General features: G+C 30.2%; 2 protein-coding genes across 7 annotated transcripts in view; both read left to right on the top strand.

The window, feature by feature from the left end:
- Window positions 1-10480, top strand: part of LOC148284657 (uncharacterized protein CG43867) — a 650259-nt gene extending 639779 nt beyond the window's left edge. For all 4 annotated transcript variants that reach the window (XM_088236990.1, XM_088236998.1, XM_088237015.1 and 1 more), the window contains 6 exons: window positions 149-304; window positions 682-856; window positions 1756-1918; window positions 3264-3393; window positions 4927-5139; window positions 6796-10480. In XM_088236990.1, coding sequence (XP_088093116.1) covers window positions 149-304; window positions 682-856; window positions 1756-1918; window positions 3264-3393; window positions 4927-5139; window positions 6796-7206 — 1248 coding nt within the window. In that variant the 3' untranslated portion in view covers window positions 7207-10480. The remainder of the gene's footprint in view (window positions 1-148; window positions 305-681; window positions 857-1755; window positions 1919-3263; window positions 3394-4926; window positions 5140-6795) is intronic.
- A 3018-nt stretch (window positions 10481-13498) lies between these two features.
- Window positions 13499-27900, top strand: part of LOC148284658 (1-phosphatidylinositol 4,5-bisphosphate phosphodiesterase-like) — an 87344-nt gene continuing 72942 nt past the window's right edge. Inside the window, exon 1 of one of the 3 annotated variants that reach the window (XM_088236971.1) lies at window positions 13499-13787. The gene's annotated coding sequence lies outside the window, so the exon portion shown is untranslated. The remainder of the gene's footprint in view (window positions 13788-27900) is intronic. The other 2 variants (XM_088236964.1, XM_088236979.1) reach the window with 2 other exon arrangements.

Consider the following 27900-nt stretch of genomic DNA (forward strand, 5'->3'; position numbering starts at 1 on the left):
ATTTTGACCAGTCTGTTTTTTGGTTGGCTGGAAGATATTGCTTTTAGTAATAAGTCCGCAAAGTACTTATTCTTTGTACTTTAAGTTTCAATCAAATAAATAGTAGCCGAAGAATTACAATCATTTGCATTTTCTTTTTTCTCCTCAGGTTGTTAGTTTTGATGGATCAACAACTGTGGAAGAATTTCTATCAACTCTTAGCTCTGAGTTATGCTGCCGAGAGCCAACCATTTCAGGATTTACATTGTTTAGTGATGATCCGATAGAAAAGGATTTAGAACATCATATCAAACCCGATAAAAAGGTAATTTAATTTTACGCAGGTAATCATATTATTATACTATATAAAATGAAAAAAAAGTGCATTCAGCGATATTTACAACAAAACAAAAATCTTTCTATTATATAAATACTTTGTCCTTCGTCTAATGAGAACATTGTTTCAAACATTGTAGAATTTATATATAACTTCAAACCCAATATAACAACATTACCAAAAAATGAAGAATTCCAGTTAAATTACATTTTATATATACCATTTTGTACACCTTTATTTGCGTATTTTGTTTTTTAAATTTTTTTTATTGTTTAAATCCGGTAGTTAGGACATACTCAAATTACTGTATGATAAATTTTATTTAATATTTCTGTTCTTTTATTAATTTAATTAAATTCTTTCAGCTGTGTGATGTCATTTCAAAGTGGGAGACAGCACTACGAGAAAAAGGATCCGGAAAATTTGAGAACACACGCGTAATTCGTCTTAGCTATCGGAATAGACTTTACTTCCGACACGCAGCGAGAAGCGAAACAGACAGGGAACGTCTTCTCTTATGTTATCAAATCAACCAGCAAGGTTTGTTTTTTTTGTTATTTTGTCAATATTTTTCTATAAATCTAACAACCTAATCTCTTCTTGATGGATATTTTATAATCATAATCATATCTCTATCTGAGCCCAGTGGTGCTTGAGATACTGAAAGAATACTCCAATTACAGCATGTCCCAATTATTTGTTATATCGAGCCATTAATGTCATTTTTGGCGAATTGCGTTTTTTTAAGGAAAAGTGTTCCTTATTGCTCCCTGCACAAGTGTCAATAACATCATAGCCCTACTAAATTCACCTGCTATGTTTAAGAATATTTATTAAAAGAAGAAAACAGCTGTTATAACCAAAAAATTATACAATATTTACAAATAAACCAAAATTATAGGCCAATTATAGTTTTCTATGTATTACTCCGCATCATTCCACTCTTTAAAAAAATATATATATGTTGACATATTATTTTTAAGCTCAGCAAAACAATGTAACCGACGACAATGTAGGCGATTACGCTAGTTCGCACCACTGTCAGAGTTATAGGCAAAACAGCGTTACCGCCACTATCTTAAAAGCAGAAGGTATTTAAACAATTTGGCTGTCATTTCAGCAATGGCAGTAACCAACCATTATAAATCCCATTTATCGAATTATTTAAAAATATATATATGGAACAAAAATGTAAGAAAAACCTTCTCCTGCACAATTTACACACAACTGTCTCAATCCACTGTCCTCCATGATCCTTCTTCACCTTTCCAGATTATTTTGCATCTCTTCATGTTTTTCACTTATTAATTCTAATTGTGACTAGAATTTTTTTTTTTTTTTTTCCATTTTTGTACGTTTGGCAGACTTTTTATGGTATAATGCATAGAATTAAGATCTTAATTCTATGGTATAATATGTATTTTCTGTTTTGTTTGCAGTTGTCGCAGGCCGGTTTCCTGTAACCAGAGAACTAAGCACAGAGTTAGGGTCTCTAATGGCCCAACTAGAGATGGGAGATTGCCAACCAGATAAAGCTGTTGCTCTCGTTGATCGGTTTTACCCTTATCGTTATAGAACAGCATTATCCATCGAACAAATAAGGTAAAACAAATTATCGCTTGTAAAATAATACTTTGGTCATGGTCACTATCCATTTTTATGTCTTAATGTTTTTCACATCTGGAATTTAGTGAATCAACAAACATAACTTTCATGGTAGATAGTTTAATAATTTTAAGAGAAAATTATTTATTTTAAAGCTATGAAGCCATGTATACATTTGAAGATGGACGAACTTTTAAAGATAAATCTATCAATTTCGTGGATAACATATTACTTACATAGATAATCAAATTTTAACAGATTCCTTATTAGGAATAAGTATTCTTAATAAGAAAATTTATTAATGGGAACATTAAAAAATATGGTAGATATGACTGCTAGTATTCTTATCTGTAAGACAATAATATACCCACATACAAATTACTGTTCATGGATACTATTTTTATGCAATGAAGAATAAATAAAAAATGCAATGAGGATAATACTCAAAACAAATATATATAGAATGCATAAAGAAATTGGCAGACACTTTGTGAAAAATCAACAAATTAAGCAACAAATTAAATGTAATATTGCAATTTTTATTCATAAAATAATTAAAGGGTATAACAAACACAAATATATAATAAATTGAACCAACAATGCCATACATACAAAACTATAGATAAAAAATAGAGAAGATCACCAATGGGAAGAAGTCAACTGTCAACTCATTGTATAAGGGTTTCAAATTGTACAATGAGTTACCTGAAGAATTAAAAGAAATTGAATGCCTTTAATTTTTAAAACCAGTTTGAAAAAATTTTATTCATGATAAATTTTGATACATATGGAGTACTATTTGCAAACCTGGCAAAATCCATCTTTCTTTATTTTGAGCAAATCACAAAAAATTGATACAATAGTAGTTTGAGTTTTTATTTTTTTATTTCTAATTTTTATTATAACCAGGTTATATTTTATATGTATAATCGTGATTATGTCGAAAAACAATAGTGAAATTATAATTTAATTTTGGAAATTGGCTTTTTGAAAATCAAGTACTTACAGGTTTTCATGTTTGCAACGAACCCGATAATTTAAAAATCTAATTTTCACAAATAAAGACATATTTTGAACCGACAACGTCATAATAATATTTGTAAACAACTGTATTCTCTATACATTTGTATTTCACTTTTTTAAGATTTTTGGATTTTGCTGGGTTTGCAAGTAATATACCCTCTAATATGTTATTAAAAGTTTATATTTATTCTTTGATGTTATCAACTAACTTAACTAGGGCTTTGAGCATATCTAGTTTTATTAGCATAGCAACATAGTTTTTTTGTTTTTTATGTGAATAAGTATGCCTGTCCAGTAATTTTTTTTTTTTCTATTTTAGGGATGTGGAAGACAAACTCAGGTTGAAATGGTTAGCACTGAGAGGACGTACTGCGTTGGATTGTGTCAGAATCTACCTCAACTGTACCAGAAAGTGGCCGTTTTTCGGTGCCACTCTCTTTCAAGCTCGGGTATGTTTTTTGGTCAAAACTCATTTTATCCATAAATAGTACAATTAAGAAATGTTATGTCTATTAGAATCTCCATACTTCTACTAATGTTTTATGTGTGTTTTAATACATTAATCCAGTGGTTATTATAGTGGACTGTGGATCAGAGGTCTAAAATTTTTTTTTTTCATTTCTTTAAAACAAATATTTGAGTTCTATTTCAATAATATTTCAATTTTGGGGGCCATTTTCAATGAGTTGTAAATAACTCACCATAAGAAAATGGGAATTCGCTCCCCTCTCCACCATCGTTATAGCATACCATTTTAACACGGTTATCTGTAACCTGATAGTGATAGTGCGCTACCGCTTATAGAGATGTCATTTCTCTCTGTTGCATAAAACAAAAGCGTTAGCAAATTTTTAATAAGCCACAACATCACTCAGCTGACGGCCTATTGTTTTGTGTGACAACGGACATTTAAATCTAAATGACCCTATGAAAATGTTGATATATAAAATATATTATAACGTTGGGTTTCTGGCACAAGTTGGTATTTTACTAGTTGTGAGATATTGCACTTTTAAAGTTAAAAGCTCATCCTCAATCAGCAATCAAAATAAAACTGCATGTTGAATATTATAATTTTTTTTTTGTATTTATAAAATATGCATTATTTTTATATACTTTTTAAATGAGGATTATTTAATGCCATTTATGAAAACATCTAATTTTTCGAAAAATTGGCCGAATTTGAAAAAAAACCTACTGAAAATAATTATCAGTTCTGCCAGTGTAATGACAATAAAGGTTATTCCTGGTTTGATTTCTAATGAGATTATTTTGGCTATGACTAGGTAACTGAAAATGGTTTAAAAATACTTTATTTTATATTTCTTTGAATTTTTTTATAGAAAATATATTTTGTGTCTTTATTATATACCAAATTATTGCAATTTCGGGCCCATTTTGAATATTTGTGCATAACTCAATGCTAGAAAATGAGTGCTCGAGAAGAATATTAGGAAAAGATGGTTAGATTTCATAACTGACATTGAAGTCCGAAAATGGACACAGCAGCCTCTTAAAGCGAGCGTTTTGAGGGTGCGGCAGTGGACCTGGCTTTGACACGTACTGCGAATGCCTCAGGAGAGCCTTAACCAATGTCGCCTCTTTTTCATATCTACAAACTCCCTCCGTCCTGGAAGACTGTCGATGATGATCTTTCGTCTTTATTCGGTGGAACTAAGTGACGCAGGATTGATGCGGGAAGGGGTGAGAGTTTTGGCTAGCAATAAGATCTCCTGAAGACGCCTGGTGATGTTCACAGGTTCCACTTGGGGGGGTGTAGAAAAATAAGAAATAAGAAAATGGGAATCAAGTTGTGGTAGAACAAGATTCGGACCTCTGATCGGAGAGTCCGTGACATAGGACCACAACATGGTTCAAAGATTATGCTAACTCTTCCCTTAGCTTTTTTGAAATGGAAACGGCAATTCTCATTTCATCGTAAATGTAATGAAATATTTATTAACACTAATCTTTCGTTTTAGATCAAACAACCAGATCTTTCGATGGTCTGGCTGGCGGTGTCTGAGGATGGAGTTACCATTCTTGAGTTAGCGTCGATGGGAGTAATTGCTCGTTATGCCCACGCCTGTATCGGCTTGTTTGGTGGAGTGCAGGATGATCTGATGATGGTTATCAACGGAGAAGATGGTACCATGGGAATAGAAAAGATGCTCATCAGTTTAAATAAACCCAAGGTAGTTTTAATCATACATATTATTCTAATATATGGTCTCTAGACAGGTATTTATTTAGACGTTTCAACAGAATTAATAAAAAGACAATAATTAAAAATGTACTTTAAAAACAAATATAAATTCATACATGAAAACTAAAAAAACATGTTCTCGTTAAATAGGTGTGTCAATTTTTGCAGTTTGTGTTATCAATATGTATGGTACTTTTTGTGAGATCAGCAGTTGCAGTCAGCGTTGCCAACCCTACTGATTTTTTAGTAGATCTACCGAATTTGATTGAAATTCTACCGATTTTCAAACATTTTCATTTTTCCATATATATTTTTTTCTAATTCGTCCCCAATATAGGCAATCCACTCATAAATGAATAAACTAAATACTTTTTATGTATGCTCAGAAAGCTACTTTTTCTGCCACTTTTTTTTTTTAAAGGAATAACCCGCTAAGCCTCTATTTAGAGGCTTGTCAGCAGATCTGTTTATTAAATACTTATTTTTTTAGTTTTTTTTACAATATAAATAAGAGGTAAAACAGAGTATTCAAAAAATAAAGAATAATTACATAGCAATGAAATACATATTAACAGTAAAAATAGTAAACGAAAATCCCACAAAAGCATAGCCTGTTTGTATAGAAGAAATGTGTATGAATTTTCCTTCTATAATAAATAGACAGATATAATATTTTTGTGTAATATAAGAAAGAGAAAAAAAAATATTCTGTAAAAGATTAGAAGGTACTTTTTTACTTTATAGTAATTAAAAAAGGAAATAAAAAAACATGAAAATATTCCTTATTATAGGGCAACAAAATATATCATAGAAAAAAAGAGTCAATGTCTTTAGTTTGAATCCAGGATAGAGCGTGTTTTTTAAAAGAAGTAAAATTTTGAAAGTTTGGGATCAATGAAATATTATCACTAAAATAATTTTTTTTAAATTTTGGGCCTATAAAATATGTGTGTCTCTGTGCTAGCCTCATTTTATACATACGTTTATTGGTTAGTATTGGTTAATTCTGATTCCCGGTTATTTTCAAAGTTGATGTATTAAAATTATGTCATTTGTCTTCATAATTTCATAGTTTCTATTTTATTAAATAAAATGTCAGCACATAATTTTTAATAATAACGAAACGTTTTTGTCACATGTAACTGTTTTCTGCTCAAATTTAGTAACCTTATTTGGTAATTATTAGTTATTATTTTATAAGTAAGCTTAAAACTACGATAAACATTTTTAAAATGCCTCAATTATTGTGTTCTCACTGGAAATCGAATCTGCAACTGTTCGTGTGTCAGGCAAGCGTCAGCCATTAGTCCAAGGGGGCCGCCATTTAGATTGATTTTTAAAAAATCCACTTTCATGTTTAGCGAAATTTTGTAATGAAATATGGTAGGGAAATTTAATACATTTCCCTTCCCCCGCCATCCTCGCCCATAGGCCAATGAATCTACCGATATATTTTTCTGTATCTACCAATTTTCGCATGATGGAGGCTGGCAACGCTGGTTGCAGTAACTACCTTCAAAGTGAAAACTGATTATAGCTCCTGCAACCTATACGGGACCACCCAAAAAAAAACATATGGATTATTATATGATCCCGAATATTGATTATTTTCATTCATGTAAATAATATTTAATTTCTTTCGCAGATGGCAGAGTTGACCCATCTGATAGCAGATTACAAGAATGCTTTATCCCGAGCGCAGCCCGGCACGCCACAGATGAACTCTCTCACTAGAAATGGGAGTCACCGCTCCCTTCGCACCCGACCCGTCCCTCCGGCCCATTCCTCCCCTTCTACTCTTCCCCACTCCACCCACCACAACACTCTCAACTCCTCCACGCATTACCACACCACTCACAACACACTCAACTCGCACGCCACACTCAACTCGGATAGAAACGCGACTTTGACGTTCGGGTCTTCGCACCAGTCGTCTAGCCAGGATCGAGTTATGTCCCACGGTCAACCGGACATTTTGAAATCAACTCCGGATCATCATGTTACTCCTAGAAACGACTGCAAGAAACGTAGCCATCTTGACAGCGGTGTTGCGTGATCACGCGCCAACTAATCAACTTCTGTTCACCATGCCAACTGTAGATGCTTTTATTATTTATTCATTTTTGCCTGTCTTATACGCAAAATAAATATCTATTTAAAAAACACTATTAAAAAATAATTTAACATGTAGTGGTGCTGAATATTAACAAATTAAAGATTTATATTAACAAATTCCTCGTGTAGTTTTAAGGACACTTCTATTCAATTCGCTGATGTTAGATTCTTTATCAAATCTCAACTAACTTTTGTGTTATGTCAAATTTAGACACTATAAAGCCAGTGGTAACGACATTCTATTACTAAAAGTGATTTAAAACTCTGGATGGTGGAAAGCGTAGTTGTGACAGGAACTAAACTTAATGAGTGTTTTGATTCAGACTAATTAATAACAGTATCATCCTCCGAATATGAAGACTGTATCATCAGTTTATGAAAATATTTGAGAGAAATGGTGTTCTGCCAGTGAGTTTATAAATTTGTATCCTGTGCAAAAGACATTTTTAAATTCTATAATCCCATGTTTACTTGACATTAATTTTCTTTCGCATAATTTGTCCCTAAAATATCAAACTTACATCATAAACAAATTTATATTATATGTAATATTTATATCATCACACTTAATTTCAAATTTAATATTATATTATTTGATGTATGTTTTCTTGTTAGATTTCTAACATCTTCATCACTTTTGAATGCATCAAGCATTAATAAGACTGAAAATCATTTGGAAATCATTGTCTTCTTGGCTCAGTACGATTAAGAACCTCAGAAATCTTTGGCTTTTAAAAAAAACTTTAAACAATGACAAAATATCCTCACTTAGGTTTTAGTATGTAATTAGATTTTTAATGAAAAATATTTGACTAAATTATACACATGTAAATTACAATATGTCAGCCATCTTAATCTATACATTATTTTTATTTGTGAGAATATCTAAGCATTGCCATGTCCAACCATAGATGAATTTTTATAATATATACATTTTATAGGTACCTACTTTCCTTCCAAATTTTACTAATTTCATATTTTTTAAATGTTAATGTTTTACTTTGTTTGTGTAAAATTATCATTCCTCGCTCAACCTTAAAAAATCACTCCTTCCTTATGAGAATATCATTTATTAAGTGAAATTATCTAAAACCTTATTCAAAAACAATTATGGACTTATATATGTTGGCTTATAAACATAGCTTGTTTTTATTAATATTATGGGGACTCTTAAGGTGTTTGAATTTTATTCATTGATTTGAAAAAATTGACTCAATGAGTACACCTTCATAAATTGCATTTAACAATATTTTTTCAGCTTCTGATGATTATCAAAAAAATCATGTAAAATGTGTAATTTTTTGTTCAAAAATTATTTGTAAATATTGTGTATTGACTCAAACCTCTTAATTAGAGTAGACGTGTTTATTAAATGTTTTCTGTAATGATTGGGAATTTGTATTTTTGACAAACTGTGTATTAAAAAGAAAAGTGCATAGAATATTTGTGTGGTGTTTGAAGGTACCAGGAACCAATGTTGAAAGATATATAATAATGTATTGTGTAGAATGGGATGTATTCATAAATATTATCATATTGGTAAATATCTGTTTTATCATTTTTCATATTATGTATATTCTCAATAATATTAATCAAATTTATATTCCTTTAATTTATTCTGTTCTTACTCATTGGCAACATTTTGAATATGTGATTAAATTATATGATTCATTTGAAGTTATATAAGTACTCATAACGAAATATTTTAGATTTGTATGAATTACTATAGTAGGGCCAATTTAATGGGTCACATTTGACACTTCATCAAAATTCAACAATATAACCTTGTAAGGACGGTAAAAAAATATTATTTATTTTTTCGAATTAAGAACTGCACAATTGCTTAACTTTTTTCAGTTCCGATTACATATTTATTGTAATAATGACAAAAAAAGGTAATTTACTTTCGCTAATAAACCATTCTAAACATAATAAACTTTTTCTGTTCCTAACTTCGTTACAATGTTGCATCAGTGAACCTTTTTTCTTTTAAAACACTAGGGATGTTACCCAGAAAAATCGAATGTTGATAGTTTTATTAAATTATGTACTTATCTTATTTTGTTCCTTAAATTTACGATAGAAAATAATAATGGGACAGGGATTTGACTTTTGATTTTCAAAATAAAATTACAGTACCTATAAGTACTTTTTCATAGTAACTGAATTCAATTCACATATATTATGTTTGAAGTCCGAATCGATTCATTAACTTTAATCAATGTTTTTAAGCAGGTTACCTCACTATGAGGCTAAAACCGACAAATGTCAAATGTGACCTATTAAATTGGCCCTACTATAAATATGTACATTATTGTATGTTATAGATCACTCAACTTGAAATCTACCATGTAGATTTAAACAGATGACTTTTTTATTGTTTTAAAATTTGTTACAATTATATTTTCTCTCAGAAGAAAAGTAAAATTTTGACATAACATTGTTTTGGCCATATCATTTCATTTCCCATAATTTTAACAAAATTATATTAACAATATAGGATTTTTATCTACATTTTAAAGTAAATTTATTTAAATTAATAATATTATTTTAGAATCTCTGTTTATTGTTTTTTTTCTCTAAAGAAAATCTGTGACACTAACAAATTAAATACAGTTTATTCTTAACATTTGTATAGTGCATTTTAATTCTTTTGCCAACATTTTAACTGTATTATGACTAAAATTTATACTGAATTTGCATAGAAATTATCACATAAAAATGTAACATTTTGCTTGGTGATCAAAAATCAAGAAAATATTAACTATGATTTTATTTTTTAATGCCTAATGGTAGGTAAACCTTTATTTTTCTTTAAGAAATATTCTTTATACCTCCAAACTTATCATTGTTGGTTTAATAAAGCTCATTGTTTTTCTTTTTTTAATGTGTCCTTATATAAAACTGTGTTATATTTTATGTAAATGTGAACTATCAATCACATATATATGTGTATTGAAAAAATATGGAGTATATTAAATGTACATATGTAATTTGTTTTGTAAGAAAATGAGGTCTAACTATGGTTCTAATTTTGTATAATGAGTACCAATTTGCTAGACTACAATGTTTATGAATTACACTCCATTATAAATACTCTTACTGACTTATCCCACTTGTCCCATGTTTATTTATTTTCACAAAACTCTTGTGAATCTCATAATCTAATAATAATTTATTGTAACAACAATCATGAATAAATTCGTATGAAAGTATTTGTTAATTTATTTATTCCCTTTCGATGAGTGACAAAACTCAACTACAACACCTCCCTTTATAATATTGCAAAACATGGACCACCGGACTCTAACACATGTTCCAGTGCAAGAACAACAGCACAAACTACGCTTACCACTCTTCCCAGATTCGCATGCACAGAAATGCAAAAAAAATATGCAGGCTTGTTGGACTTCCCCTGCTGCCTTTAAATCAGCTGTCCTTTCCGCTAAATGGCCCTAATCTCAATTCTCTAACAATATAATGGGTTTTTCCTTTCTTTCAAATTCTTTTTTCCTTCCATTACTTCATTTCTTTGTTTTGTTTACAATTATTACATCATACTATCTATTATTATGTTATTATACACGGTGTTTCAGGACCAGACCGTGAAACTTCAAAAGAACATTCCTCATGGTAAACTATAAAACAATTATCTTAAATTTTTTCAAAAACATTTTTTTTTAATTGGACGTATAAATGCAGCAAAGATCCAACTGTCAAATTACAGTTTTGAGGAAATATAAGATCACCCTAATACAAAATTACAGATAACTACTTGATTTGAAAAATTATTGTTAATGGTGGAAATAGTATTTCTCTTGCCAATGGTGTTTTATTTGTTCAGATTTCATTTATGAGTTATATGCCTATTTATGGAGCTGGATTATTTTCGCTTAAACAGATTTTAAGATTTTTAAATGCAAAAAAGTTCAAACTACATTTTGTAAAATTTGCCTACTGGGTTTGTATAGAGAAAAATCGGAAAATTTACTCAAAAACCCTCTTAAATAATAAATAGTATAAATCAGTATTGTATAACTCTATAATAAATTAACTTATAGGTAGTAGGTAGTTGGTAGTAATGTTATTGTTTATTTTGCATAAAAATGTCTGCCTTAAATCAGGTTGCAACTAGTTAGGCAGACTAGACAAAATCCAGAAAAATCTATTACCTAAGTATGTATGTAGAAATTGTATTTTTTTTTTAATGAACCATGATTATCATTAATTTTATTATTTTATTGGATTTATTATTTATTTATTTATTTATTTTATTAGGTAAACAAACAGTATGTACACATATATTGCCAATTTCTTTGTATATTAGAGTAAGAAACTCATGCACACACCAAAAAAATTGTTTACACTTAATACAATAATTTAAATTATGTTCAATATAATAAATGTAAAAGAGACGAAATGAAAAAATATTTATATGATAATAATGTTAAATGTCTGCTTCTCTCAAAATTTCAATAATTTTTGACCTAAATTTACATACATTGTCACAAAAAATATCAGCCTTGGTAAATATATTGTTATATTGGTCGCATATTCTAGGTATTGTAGATTGTTTAAAATAGTTTGTTGACGCGTTTTCAGTGTAAAACAAAAGATTTTGTCTTGTCGGTCTAGATGGCACACGGAATGGAAGTCTTTCTTTTATTATGAATAATTAGTTATGAATAATTAATTTATTATGAATAATTTGTTATAAAGTTATTAGTTAATTAGTTATTAGTTACGTCATTATATCTGTGAAATATGCAATTTTTTTATTTATTTGTCTGCCTATGCAGACATACAAATGTATTTGAAATTTATTGGAAAGGAATTAGATGGAATATTTGCATTTGCGCTATTCCTGATGCAAAAATTTCTTTTACATATCTTTTATACGAAAACATTTTTCAACTACATTAAGACCAAATATCATTAGACTCTTTGTGCAAAATGTAAAATTCTAGTATTGCATAAGGACCGTGTTTTAAAATTGAATTACTACGTAAGTGTTCATCTCGCCGGATGGATATTTTTTGTTCAAATATAAATGAGATATTCTCTATCGATTTTTACAATAAATTCAAAAAAGATCCAAAGTGAGTTGGACCTTTTCTGCACATATACGTCCAATTAAAAAAAAATAATTGTAATTTGAAAATGGAGATCTTCACAATCTTCAATGTCACAGACTAGCATCCTTTTTACAAACTCCTACCCAGCTTCTTCCATAGTCCGCATCCGGTGTATACCGCTTTGCAGTTTAAATACGTGTTTAATCTCATTTTCTTTTTTTTAAATAATTAAAAATGCGATTATTATTTGATTCAAAATTGCTATTTTTAAACATGATTTTTAATTTAAAAAGTCTTATCATCACATTTGATTCTTTATAACAGTGTTTTTCAACTTTTTAAATACGCGACCCCCTCACAAGTAAAAAAAAATAGCTTACAACCTTTTTTTTATTATTTATTTATTCAAGATAGCATTTTGTCAATTCACCTTTTTTAATTTAAAAAAAATATGTTTGAAATTTTCCTCTTTAATAAAAGTTTTTCCGGAAACCTACATCTGAATTTTAGAAATTATTTTTTTATATACCTGATTATACCATTTACCAACATACATTACTTGTCCGAATAATTTTATTTAAAAAAATGATGAACCCCCCATGAGATCATATTTTATTTCATAAAACAACAGAAATTCAATTCATTTGGCAATAAATTGCCAAGAAAATTGAAAAATCCATAGAGTTTAAGTAATTTTAAATATATTTAGAGTTCAGATAACATATTTACCAAGTGTGTTTTATATAAATTAAATTTATATTGACCAGTATCGGTACAGAGCAATACTATTTTATGAGAGAGAAACAGAATTCTTAACTATTATATAAATAAGAACAGTGTTATCCGTACAAAAAAGATGGCGCAATTTCATAAAATATCAAGAAAAATAAATGCTTTTTTTATTTATTTATTAGCTAATTTATATTTAGTTTAATTTCTAAAATGATAATATTTTCCAAGTTTGAGCGTTTTGAGTACAAACAAACACAAATTTTTCGTTCATTTTATTCGCAAAAATAGTTTGTTTTTAGTGTTGTATGTAGGCTGATAAAAATTAATAATCTGCCACCTGCTGGCAACATTAAGACGCACATGCGCTTGCCGCGCTTTTTACGTAGCTGTCAGCGCATGCGTGCTGATATCGTACGATTACCGACCAATGTCAACTTTCGTTGATGGCGGCGCGCGACTCGGCTGTCAAATCGCGGAAACAGACAGAAGCGGTCCGCTCTGGCACGGTTTTGCGTCGGGCGCGGTGTTGTTATTTTTCGTTTATCAATGATATCTTCATTTCTTCTTTAATGTGATAGTCAAAACACACAAGTGTTCGCGCGCGAGTGTTTTCCTTTTGGTTTTATGCTTTGTGGTTTATTTACAACATTTTTAAACGCGATGGTGTTGCTTACTGGATTCTAATAGGATTGGCGATCGCGTTCTTCGGATTCAGGTGCGTTATAAAGTAAACAATAGTCTATTTTCCATGTTCTGCTGCGAAATTTTTCGCAGTATCAGAGTTATTTTTAAATAGAACCACATTTTACGCTTTCAGATGAATTCGCCTTGAATTTAACTATCATATTTCCATTTAACTAGCGTTTTAGTAGTTTCAATTATTCATGTTTTTAGTAAATACATTTTTTTATGTACTTCGCCGGCTTGTATTTCGCATATAATTGTAGATTACATATTAACACTTTAGAGACATGAAATTAGCATACAAATTGCTTTACTATTTATAATATCATATTGGCAAATATTATCTTGAAATATGTTTAAAACAGATACATTAAATGACTTGCTTGGAACTCTTTCAAGATTTAAATGATTTATGATAATCAAAAAATATTCGTTATTGTTGGAAATCTACTTGTTATCTGCGCGTTTCTCAATTCGTCATATTGTGGCAATTTGGTGGATGTATTATTATTTCGTAAACACAACTGTACATAGTAAATTGGCCTTACAATATTATAAAGACCTTCGCGTTATCACGAATCACGATACACGATAGTTTGTTAAAAAGCTACCGATTGATCCGATTGATATTTTGAGGTCAAGGAAAATAAAAATACATCTGTGATTCAGCGGGTTTTATTTATTTACATTATTGTAGATGATAATCTGTTATATATAATGCCATTAGTACTTGGTTCGCTAGCATTAGGTATGTACAATATTTGGTTAGATTTTTAATCTGCAACTAGGGTGTATTTTATATTTACCTGTCTAAACTATTACTATCATCATCATCATATTTAGTGCAGTGCCCTATGCACCACTAAGTAAAGATACTATAATTATGAAATTTTTAATTAAAATTATGCTTGTGCTTATTTTAAAATGAAATTTAAAAAATATGATATGATACTCGTAACTTTCCTGTCCAATCCATTATTCTTAAATCAATAGAACTTTTACTACTTCGTCTTTATATGAGTAGAGATGTTCCGAATATGGAATAGCTTAGGAAAAAAATACTTATTAATTATAATAAAATTATTTATGAATTTAAAAAAAATATTTATTGACAAAAATCTTGATAAAAAAGTGTAAAATTACAAAACGGTTAATACATGCATAAATAATAATAACGTTTCTACCTCTCTAATAGATTTAAAACTCGAGTTTAGAGAGGGAGTCCGTTTTACATTTTTTTAAATACATACATTTATAAATATATTCTACCATCCCCGTATATGTGAAGCATTTAACAAGAATTTTAATAGTCTTGATATATTTAACACTCCATTTAATACGTACAGAAGAGAACTAATAGGCTCGATTCAGAATAACAGAGAACTTTGTCACTTTTCTTGCTCTCAATCATTACATCAAATGCAATTTTCCACTCCTACTTTCCTTCAATCATCCTTTACCACTCCTTATAAATATTCTTCTTTTTCTTCCCACTGTCTCCTTGATTTTTTCCGTATTTCTTTTATTTTAATATAAAATATATTTATTCTTTATATAGTTTAAACTGTCGTCGCATTATTGTAGCATAATTTAGAGAATACATATTATTGGATGGCAGGCCCTACTACGTACACATTTTTTAATAGATTTTATTTATATTCATTTAACCTGTACATCTGTTGTATTCGAAATATACCCAAAATCCGTACGAATTTTGCTCAGAGACATCTCTCATTTATCGCGCCGAGTGTTCAATATTTTGAAAGAACGTATTAAGGCTGTAGTCTGGTAAAACAAGCGCAAAATTAGGAAATCATACGATTTTGCCATTTTAAAACGAATGTTTTTTTTAAATTGCGCAATAAAAAAACATAAATTAGACATTATAATTAGATATAAAAACAATATTTTTTAAAGTATTTCTGTTAAAAAATATACTTAAAAGTTTTATTTTATTTATTTATTTTTTTATTTTATTTAATTATGTAACTAAAATATAATAACTTTTAGACCGGCAGATTACGCCATTTCAAATTTAGTCTAAGCTTATCCTAATCAGATTATTTTATTGAATTCCATATAATTTCTATCCATTTATTTCTTTTAACTGGATTTTTGGTTATACTAAAATAATATCAACTAACATTCGATACATTTTTGAAAATCGCATTCCTTACTAAAGTGCATCCCTGAGCAGAGTTTTACATTTGCTAAAAGAATTCTTTATTTGAAAATAATAGATTATTTTATGTTTTCGAATTCAAACATAAATAAGTACTTAGGTAGGTACCTACTTAAATGCAATATTTAAATATCTACATATTACTTTCAGATTTGGAATTCAATCATAAACAAGTACCTACTTACCAATGAAAAATTACAACATCTTTTTACGTTTATCCGAACGGTTTTTACTAAAGATTTTTAAGTATACTTATACCCGTATGCAGAGACAAAACTTAAGGTGAGGAAAGTTCATTCTAATTTCAAATGCAGAGAATAACCCGAAGGTGAAGACAATAGAATGTACTTTCCTCACCTTAAGGTTGGTCTCTGCATACGGGTATTAGTTTTGTTTAATCTTAAGAGGAAACGCGGTCTCACTTTTCTTCATACAAACCTATTCACGTATTTTCTCTCTGAATTATGGCACTAGAGAAATGTTTTTTTTACAATAACAACAACAAACTATCACGCCGCTTCCCCGTAAGGGTAGACAGAGAGGATAGAACGCCACATCACTCTATCTTTTCATTCAGATCTCGCTTCCTCTGCATTAATAAATCTTCTCATGCACGCGTGCCATTATTCCGACTTTTACCATGTCCTTTTTCAAGTATTTGTTAGATTTGGTCATGCCATGTCTTCCACGGTCCTCCTCTATTTCTGCATCCATGAACATTCGCATTGTAAATATTTTTAGCTGTTCTTTCGTTGTCCATTCGCTCTACATGTCCAAACCAGCGCAGAGCTCTTTTTTACACATTATAGATATTTACCATTGGCGTATCCCTATATTGTTTCGTTTATAAAAAAGTATTTACTATGGGAACATCCAAACCTGTAAAAAGCACAGTTTTATCTGCTGTCTTCTGGCGCTCGGCGCACGGTATACAAATATAACTATTTTTAAAAAACGCAAAACATACCGATACAGAAAAATTTTATTCTGATACTCTGTCTAAAAAAATTACAAAATTGGTTCAGTTTTGAGGTGCGGAAAACGGTAGAGCAAAATGTCGATTTTGTCGATTCTAACAAAAGGTCTGACATGCCGTCGTCTTTTTCGCACAGTATCGGGGAGGCATCTGCAAGACAGTGACAGGAAAACAATATTTGAACACCTATTTGTTAAAATTCTTTGTTCTCACAATTTATGTAAACCGAAACACAAAAATAATAATTGGACCAAATACAATAATTGATATCAAACTTTCGATTGTGTTCATTTAATCTTTTTAGCCAGAACTCAAATCTAGCAATAGCAAAGCATTTCCGGGTTCAGCTCGTTTATTACAAAGAAAGAACAGGCAAATAAAATATAAACTTACTTGTATACACACATTCATATATACACACATATATATACCTATGCGCATACACATACATACATTTATAAAAGATACACAATTTAATTGATATAGGCGAAACTTCATGATTGCTATTTGTTGTTTTTTTTTTTTAATATTTTATTTTCACCGTCCAGTAAGAATCTCCGATCCGTGACACGCATCAACCTCTCCGACTCCCTAAGACCAATGTCATGAACGAGCGAGGTTAACACTTTTTTATCTCGACAACACCCCCGCCAATGGTATTGCCTCGATGCCAAAACAGTGTCGAAGGTGAGTGTGAGAAGGGGTCACCCTTCTCTTAGTATTAGATTCCTATTGCAGTATCTTGTACGAGTATTGTGGTTACGCTTGACGATTGGGTATTTGTATGTGTGTAATCACTGCCGTTCTCAATATATGTACACTGTTGAATAATATTAAGTACTCTGAATTATTTGAAGAGAAAGTCACTCGGAAAGCGCAATGTTTTTTTTTTAATTACTAGGACTAAAGATTTCTGGGCAATTGTTACCGGTTCAATGATGGTTTTTGCGCAAGCTTCACATCCAATTAGACCATAACTCAACTCAGAATTTGCCAGTGCATGGTATAGGTGTTTTAGGTCCGGGACTTGTGTAAAAAATCTATCAAGCGCTTTTTTTGCAGTTATTTGTTCATCCAACCTCAAATACTTAAAAAAAAAAATATCAACGCTGGCTGATGCAGCAAACTTCTGTCGTCACCAAAGTACTTTCGAAACGACCCAAATCTTTACCGGACACGGAGCTATAAGAAGTACCTATAAAGGTTTAAATTAAGGAATGATTACTATTGTCCATGCGATGATATTTCTTCACAGAGTATCGAACATCTGTTATTTCAGTGCCTATTTTTCAGTCTACAACGCCATAATCTTGAAGCAGAATGCAGGAAAGGTGGAATATCCTTAACAGATATCCACACTGTAGTTATAAGTAGTTATCACGCTTCATTGTTCTTGGGCTTTGCAACAATGATGTAATAAACCAAAATCAGTGATCAAAAATCCCGTTTCCAATATAAAAAATAACGAATTTTTCCTAGTACCCTAGCCTTGTACATTAAACATAAGGCTACTAAATACAGGGATTCAAACGTATGTATATAAATAAAATAAAAAACTTTACACAAAAACTTTAAATATCTTCCTCGGTAACCTGTAATTGAAAAAATACCATGCAATATTCACAATTTCGTACTGTTAATTCTGTTATGAGCATTTTTTGTACAACTGCAAGCCAGGAAATGCAGCAAAAAACACCCAGGCTTGAAAATTAATATTTTGTTTTTTTTTTGTATTCTCACCGAGAATCGATCCAGGAACCTCTAATAACTCTGTTAACTTCCCATTGTAATATTTATATTTTATTTAAATGTACAATACAGCACTACTGCCAATTGCAATGTGCATAAATTCTCATACTCAAGGCACTCTCTTAATACCCATCCACAATTACTCTTTCTTCTCTAACTCATATAGTGTCCATGCGGATCGACTGTGGAATCATCTCCCACCCTCCATCAAAGATGTTACTACATTACATCTGTTTAAATCACGTCTGAAGAAACATCTCCTTTCTCTGCCTTATACATTTTTTATACATTTTTTTAGACATTAATTTTGCACCACAACAGGCCAGGAGGCCCAATTACAGTGGTGAATCACAAAACACCCAGGCTTGAGAAAAATCACATTTATTTTTTTGTGTTCTCTCCGGGAATCGAACCCAGAACCTTCCGTGTGTGAGTCGAGCATCTTGACCACTACACCACTTAATCACTCCTCCTTTCCTTTTTCCTCTTTTTTCCTTTTTCCATTGAGTAATAGTTTTGATTTAAGGTAATTCATAAACAAATACGTTTATATCTATTTTTATATGTCTTTAGCTTTTTAATCTTTATTTTCTATTGAATATTTTCTGTAACTTGAATTATAAAAATAAAACTTTTATTTTATTGGTTGGTTGGTTGGAAGAAATTGCCATTCGGCAATAAGCCCGCCAATGTACAAATAACATTATGTACAAAAAGTTAAATAATCATATTTACTTCGTATTTGACGTCCATGTATACAGCGGAACTTTGGAACAACTATACGCAAGGAGCGTGAAATAAATTAAGGATCACGTATAACAACTCATTCAGACAATTATTCGGATTGCCTAGGTACTGCAGTGCCTCTGAAATGTTTACAGCTGGACGAATAAACACCTTCGCTGCCCTGCTTCGCCAAAGAGCCTGGAGCCTATGGGAACGCCTAAAAAACTGTAATAACGAAATTCTCCAAGCCACTGCAGAGTGTATCCAATCGCCGTTGTTCGAGCGATGGCGCGATATGTTAAGACCACCATAAGTGCTGCAATATAAAATTTTATTTTATGTTTATCGTTATATTTATGTTTATTGTTATATTTTTGTTTATATTTATATGTATGTTTATGTTTATATGGTAGAATTGGCTCTGCATTTTATAGCCATTTTACTGGAATAAAAATAAATAAAAAATTTAAAAAAATAAATAAATAAACAAATAAATTATATTATTAGGTAATTAGATAAACATGTTTTTTTTAAAAATCCCAATGGATTATTAAGGTCCAACATATAATCCATAAAAACAATTGTAAACAAAGACGAATAAGTCTAAGATAGAGAGTAAGAGTCTAAAACTAGTAATCTCAGCATTGAAAAAATCCGCTTCTCTTTCTCAATATTAAGGTTTTAACGCGTGTCTGTTGAATCTGTCAAAAACGGTTTTTTAAATGGAAAAATCGTATGCTTTTCTTACTTTTCGGGCGTTTTTTCAGCCTTAAGAATTTTCACGCAGGAACAAATCATGCGAAAATTGAAACCCGCTGGTTAAAGCACTGTCCTATTTAAGATTTTGTGTTTAATCAATTTAACCATTCAACTATTCACTCATAAATTTGTTTTACAACCTATTTAGTGCACATTACGTACATCCCATTAGACACCCGAAAAATTATACCAACTATCAAGAACCTACCCGGAACTAAGGCTGTGTGTTATGCTTTATTGATTTATTAGAGATTGGTATAGCTCGGTGTTTTTCACTCTTTTTTAATTCGCGATCCCCTTAAATCAGTAGCTGGCCACTTCCGTTCCCCTTTTTTGTTTGCCCTGTTTGGGGGAAACGCAACCGCGACCCACAGGTTGAAAAACAGTGGTGTAGCTTATTTAAAATTTAATATGCAATATTCACTTCAAGATGATACAAAAATTTAAAGAGACACAAGAGAAATACATGTTGAGGTAAAAGTAAGAAAAAATTTAACGGAATACCACACTCAAAAAGAGACAACCTTTTTTTTGCTAGGTGTGAATTTAATATTAATAACCAAAACACAAAATAAGTCATTTTCAATAAATATAATAAAGGTATTTAAAACTTTATTTTTGTAAAACATAGTGATGAGAATGATACAACAAAGTTTTAAAGTTGCTAACTAAAATAATGTAAATAAAATATTGTAATGAAAGAAAAATAAATAAATATTTTTTTATGTTTAATGGTAAAAAGGAATAATCAATGAAGGTCAATACATAAATGTTTTTTGCTTGAATTTGGTAAAACTATTTATAATTTTCTGTTCGTGATAAGACAATTTGTTAAAAAAAATCATTGTTGACAAAACATTTTAGAAAAAAATAACTCAATGGCTAATATGTAGCAAGGCTTTATATTGAAAATTATTTTATGCTAACATTCCACTATTTAAATTTTTGTATATATATTTTGTGTAAAACATAAGTGTGCTTATCCTTTATTTCTTAATGATGTTTATATTACTTTTTAATTTTTTTTATTTATATATATATATATATATATTTGTATATATATTTTTTTGTATATATATTTATATATGGATAGTGGAGGTGAGTTGCGCACGGATCGATCAGTGGATCAAGACAAATAGGTAAAATTTGTGTACTGTATATGAAATTTGGTCTACAGGTCTTTATAAATTGGTTATGTTTTTTTATGATTATTTTAGTTTATATTGCTCATTATGTTAATAATAGTTAGGTTTAATAGATTAATTAGGATTTTTATTTATTATTATGTTGACTTTGTTAAATAACTAATTTAACCATCATTAACATGAAAGATCTTCAAATGAAAAAAAAAGAACTGAATTAATATCTTCTAGATACTTTATAGTGCCTGTTTATAAATAAATTTGTAAAATATAAATAAAATAAATGCAATAAAGTCTTTAGACTTAGTGGGTAACAAATTCTTGTATGTATTTTTTTTAATTATAAAATAAACGCTGCTCTGCAGCACTGAAACTGGAGGCATGTTTAACTTTTTGAAAAATGTTTCCCTCGGCACGGGACACCCCAGTGAGGGAACATTATTCTGTATAAAGAAAAATAATACAAACATTATAAAAGTATTATTTATTTATTTATTTATTTATTAACGGACATTGTCCATGTATACAATTTATAAGGTTTAAATATTACAATAAAAGAGTAGTTTAAAACATTTAAAGAAAAAAGAAAGAAGCATTGACAAACATAATTAATAATAAATAAATCTATAAGTATGTGTATAATAAAATAAGGATGTATATAATATAATAAATGTGTACGTAATATATAACTATGTATATAATAAGTGCAAATTAAGTTATAATTGTCAACAAATTTTCTGACTCTTTGCTTCCCATGTTTATCAACCAATTGCCATTTTTTCCCCAAAACATGTTCTACTGTCGTTTTTCCCGAGGTAAGGCACTAAGTTATATAGCTTTGGTCCCGTAAAAATAAAAGATCTTTGAAACACCGCTACACGCGCTCTAGGCATCATGAAGTCATTCCTCACAGAACTTCGTGTTTCGTGTGCATGGTGTACCCTGTCTAGGGTATCCCAGGGTTTATTGGTTTCAATAAAAAAAAATATTATATGAGATTGCCTTACATCAAGAGCTCGTAGAGTTTTAAACAACTCTTCACATTGATATTAAATATTTATTTAAAAAGGGTGTTTTCACACAAGAATATTTCACCTGGACTGGTTACCTGAAACGTAAGACTGATTGACGTGTAAGAAAAATGATCAAGATCTTCTGCGATTGTAGTACCAATGCAGTGCCCTATGCGCTACTGGGTGCGGTAATAATTTATTTATTTATTTACATTGATAATGATGATATTTATGTATCTTTTCTATTGGCGTAGATGTGTTTTTTCGTCTATGAATTTTCTTAAGACACGCCATGTTTTGAAAATTTGGTGTTAAAACATCGATCTTCTGTTGTTAACTAATTAGCCTGTTTAATGATTTGGCTATGATTAGTATTTGTAATTTTAATTACTGTTAATAATTTCTACACAAAATCCACGGGTGTAACCCTTTCTGTACCATTTTGTTAGTTGAAAAATTATAAAAAAATATTTTTTAACTTACAAAAAACAGACAAGTGTGGTTGGTCAAGATATATAAGTACTTGTCGATTTAAAAATAAGTTAGTTTGTTGGCAGATAGAGCTTTTACATACAGTAGAACTCCGTTTATCCGAACGCCAGTAATCCGGATTGCCAAATATCCTGATAATTGCTAGGAATATAGGAGATGTTAAGGGCGCTTGCGGCCGACGCGGCGTGGATATGTTTAAATAAGTTATGTTTTAAGTACCCAATGACGAATTGCTTAAAAAACCGGTTTATCGAGACTTACGTGTATTTTTTATGTATTTTTGCAAAAAAAAACTCCAATCATTTTGTTTTTTTTCTGAATTTAGTAAAATATTGAGATTTAATCACATGTATCCTAGTTTAATGTGCCTAATAGACATAAGGCATCATATTTTTTTTAGAGTTATTAATCCATCCAAGTCAAATTCGCACATTAATTCTCTGTTCCTGAGAATACACTCTCTCGGGAACAAACACACTGATGGCCAAAAAATATATGTATATGCTATAACTTTATCAAACTTCCAGAACCAATTATTCGTAAAAAAAAAAGTTAAATAATTTAGTTACTAGTATTTCCATATGTTTTATTTATATGTATTTATTTTTTCATTTAAAATTGTATTTTTATACAGTAGACCGAATACAGTAGACCGGACCCAGGGCCAGATAGCGAAAAAGCCGGTTAAAGAGAAGGTAGTGAAAAACACATTAAAAAAAAACACTTTCGCAAGGAAGAAAAAAAAACATATTTTTTTCAAAACACTAAGAAAACAGAACTTTTATTCTGCTTTAGAAACTCACACATTAAAAATTAACATTTCACAAACTGTAAAAAATATGTACAGGAAAAAGCCACAGATTACTCCAAAAGAGGCCGGTTAAAGCGGTGCCGGTTAAGAGAGCGTCTACTGTATTTGTAATTTGTTTATATTACTTTATTTGTAGCTGCTCGTCAAACTATTATTGACAATTTAATTTCATAAATTAAAAAAAATACTTGTTTATTTTTATTACCTTATACTTGTTTTTTATTTTTTACTATTATATCAAATTGCATTGTAGTATTAGCAAATACGCATTTCATAGATACATATTTTTATTTCTTATTTTTTCGTGATAATATATGCTTGCTTGTTTACCGCAACACTTTATTTATTGTTTGCTTTACAGAATTTATGTCATAAGCTTATATCTTTGCATTTTTTGTTTATATGCTTACTGTTTCTTGCATACCTTTGTTATTATTGTTTTTTTTTTTTTTTACTTTGTAAAACTTTTTATCGTATCCTTTTTAACTAATTTCACAATTTTTTTCTGTATATTCTGTTTATTATTTAGTATGTTAGAATGCATTTCATTTTTATTTTTTGTAAATGCCTTTTGGGCGTTAATGAATAAAATAAATAAATAAATAACCTCTGGTATATGAAAAAGCCCTTTGGGCGTTAGTAAATAAATACAAAAAAAGTATCAAAAAAACGTTTAATGGCAGGTCCTAGGCCCTAAAAATGACCAAACTCCACATTTCCTACAAAAAAAAAATATTTTTTATTTCTTTTCTAGTTAATATCGTTCAAGATTAAAAATATTTTATTTACCGCAAAATCGGTTATTTGCAACCCTGTTTGACTGTGTAAAGGTTAAATAAACCAATTAGTTGGTGTTATTTATGAGTATCCATTGTTGGTAATTAGTAATTAGGTAGCATTTTGTACCGAGTTCGTGTGAAACGCAAACATTATTGATTTAATGAGTAGCTTAATGACAATCTCACTTGTTTATTATGTATTACGAATGATTAACTATTGGATGCTAACATAAGTTGTGTCTGTTTTAAATATATCAAAATAATATCGGTATTGATTTGGAAGCCTACGCATGCCACTATTATTTTAATTTTATTTTTACAATACCACTATACATTATTTTCTTCGCCATCCGCACCCAGTGGTATATAGGGTACTGCGTCGATACTTTAATTGCAGCCTAGAATCACATTTAGAATCAATATTTCACGTCCACCCTATCAGGAATCGAACCCAGAGCCGCGATTACAACCGCTATCTTCATATGTAGGTACATATCGAGACGGTATGAAGTAAAATCAATACTTAGGTACGAAAATGTGTATATTTGTATGAGACTTTAAAGTATCCTTGTCAGTAACCTGTAATTGAACTTTTTTTTTTTTAATGCATGCATTTAATATTTTTCAAACAGAAAACGTTATTTTACTTTGTAGATAAAATTGAAGATACATATTAACTTCCCATTGCAATACGGGGCTTGGAGTCCCAGGACCTCTAGCATGATAGTCGAACGCGTCAATCACTACCCTACGAGTTGGACTTATCTCCACTCGATTTCCCTTTTCAGGATTTGTAACTGAGGGTAGTCATCGAGTCGGAAACACGCGTTACACACTAGGTTCGAATCCTGGCAGGATCAAAGTAAAATATTTATTTTAAAGTTAATTATTGCAATGTCAATTACCTTTGCACCGGTATATCGGTACCTAAAGCGTAAGACTGATCACCTTAACTTCAAAATGTTTAATGCACCAATGGTTTTATATGTAAAATTGAGTGCGAGTAAGGGAAATATGAAGATTGGCATTTATTGCAACAGAGAGATAAATCATTATTAACATATTACAACAGAGATGAAGAATACTTTAGAGAAGGGAATGTAGAGGTCTAGGCATCCACAGGGCTTATGACCTGTCATTGGCGGATTTAAGTGGCCACTTTACACACTGTAACATTCACAATTCTGCCTATAAATATAGGCAGAATTGTGAATGTTATATAGATGTTCAAATGAACATCTATATTCCTTCGATTCTTCCATCTGTTGACGTTTGTGAAGTTAAAGAGCTGAAACCTTTATTTTTGCGGGTGAGATTCATATGATTGAATTATTTCACCTACACACTAGGCAACGCCTTCATTTATTTTTTTTAAAATTTTTATACTTCACCTTGGACCAGGTGAATTTATCAACAATATTTTGAGTTTGTTCAAATTTTTGTAGAAAAGAACTGGATTTAACCCCCTAGGGAGCTGTTAATATGAACATACTACAACAGAGATGAAAAACATTTAAGAGAAGAAAATGTAGAGTTGGATGCCTCGACTTCTACATTACCTTCTCTAAAATTTCTTCATCTCTGTTGTAATATGTTAATATTCATAGCTCCCTAGGGGGTTGAATCCGGTATTTATCTACAAAAATTCGGACAAACTCAAAACATTGTTGAGAAATCATTATGACTGGTTTAAGTGTCCTTTTACACACTACTTATGTCACATTTATCATTCTGCCTATGAATCGATAATCCATATTTCCTCTTTAACTCTTCCATCTGTTTTACCATCTACTTCTATTCTTGTGAAGTAAAAGTCCTGAAACTTCATCTTGCTGGGGTAGATACTATTTCCAAATATATTTGTTTTATTTCAGCATTCACTTGTAGAATAACATTTCAAATAAATTGTTAATAAAACCCCTTTTTATATATCGATGGCTCAATTTCATGGGGGCATAAGTAAAAAAATAATGTTTTGAATTATGCTATTCATTATATCTAGAAAACTTCCCTTTTTAATTTTACTAATTCTTATCTAAACCATTAGTTTTCACTCGTTAGATAGATGTTTTCATATGGAAATAAATAATCTTAACAATCTCTCAGCTCCATAACTAATTAAAACGTTGTAATAATTTGCATAACTTTAATCCTAAAACAAGTAACCGTTGTGTATGTATTTCACATAAATATGTACATAAATACTTCACTTAAGGTGATATAAATAATTATTTGTTTAAAATCAATTAAGATCGCTCAAAACTTTGAAAAGAGCCATTGATATATACAAAGTGTTTTATTTGAAATATATGTTTACTATTTATCTAGCCAATCACAGGTTTGTCAATTTTTTAAGTTTTTTTTTTAAATTTATGTTTATTTTATTTATTTTTTACGTAAATATATACATTTTGTAAAATTATTGAAGATCCTTTACATCAAAATATATGATAACACTATTTGTATAATAATAATTACTACTAACTTGACTGTAAGGAGCGAGAAAATATATTTTTTAAAAACATTAAAAGTTTTTTTTTAAAACAAAAAATAAGTACCTACACGATATTGCAGTTTTATGAGATGAAAAATAAAAACGAAATACAAAACAGAAATACCAAAATTCACTATTGAAATGTGTACATGACAGGCATAAAACCTTTGTTATATGTTATCATAAAAAAATGTTTTTCAATATCTATGTCCATCGTCTTCTTCTTCTCCAGCCTTATTCTCTCCACTACTGGATAAAGGCCTCTTCCAAACGTCTCCATTCCTTCCTATCACCCGCTTTCATCATCCACGTTTTACCGGCAATAGAGGCGATGTCGTCGACCCATCTTTTCTGTGGCCTTCCAATACTTCTTTTGTTTGCCCATGGTCTCCGCTTTATTATTCTGGGTGTCCACCTGCCATCATTTGCCTCGCCAAGTGTTCTGCCCATTGCCATTTCAATTTCGCTGCACGACTCCGGTTCGGCGCCTTATTTCTTCATTTCTTACTCCGTCGCTTAGACATACACCGAGCATCTGTCCATATCTATATCCATATCCATATCTTTATTCATGTCTATATCTATACGAGAAAATATATATTTTCTAACAACAGTATTTTTTCCATATTCCCATCTCGATATATGTTTTCCCTTTATGTTGCAATAAATGTCAATCTTTATAACTCCCTGAGGGGTGGAATCCAGCCTTGTCTACAAACGCTTCGACACACGAAAAATAATATATTAAATGATGATGAAATTATTTTTACCGGCATATATTATTGTCATGTCATGTCATTGATCTCATTCATTGATTCCATACAATAAATAATTAAGGTTACCCTGCCTACAAGTATGGCTTCTTTGCTCGCATACAGAGAAGTCTTACAGGCTAAGATTATAATTACATATTTTTACTGAAGCACGCACCCATACTAATGTACCTGACACGTGAAACTTAAGCCTCCCCCTCCTATTACCATTTCTCTCCACACCTGCAAAAACCACGTGACAACAAATC

Source organism: Micrasema longulum, unplaced genomic scaffold (assembly GCF_059751315.1).
Source record: "Micrasema longulum isolate JH-2025_06_02 unplaced genomic scaffold, ASM5975131v1 h1tg000098l, whole genome shotgun sequence".
NCBI lineage: Eukaryota > Metazoa > Arthropoda > Insecta > Trichoptera > Brachycentridae > Micrasema > Micrasema longulum.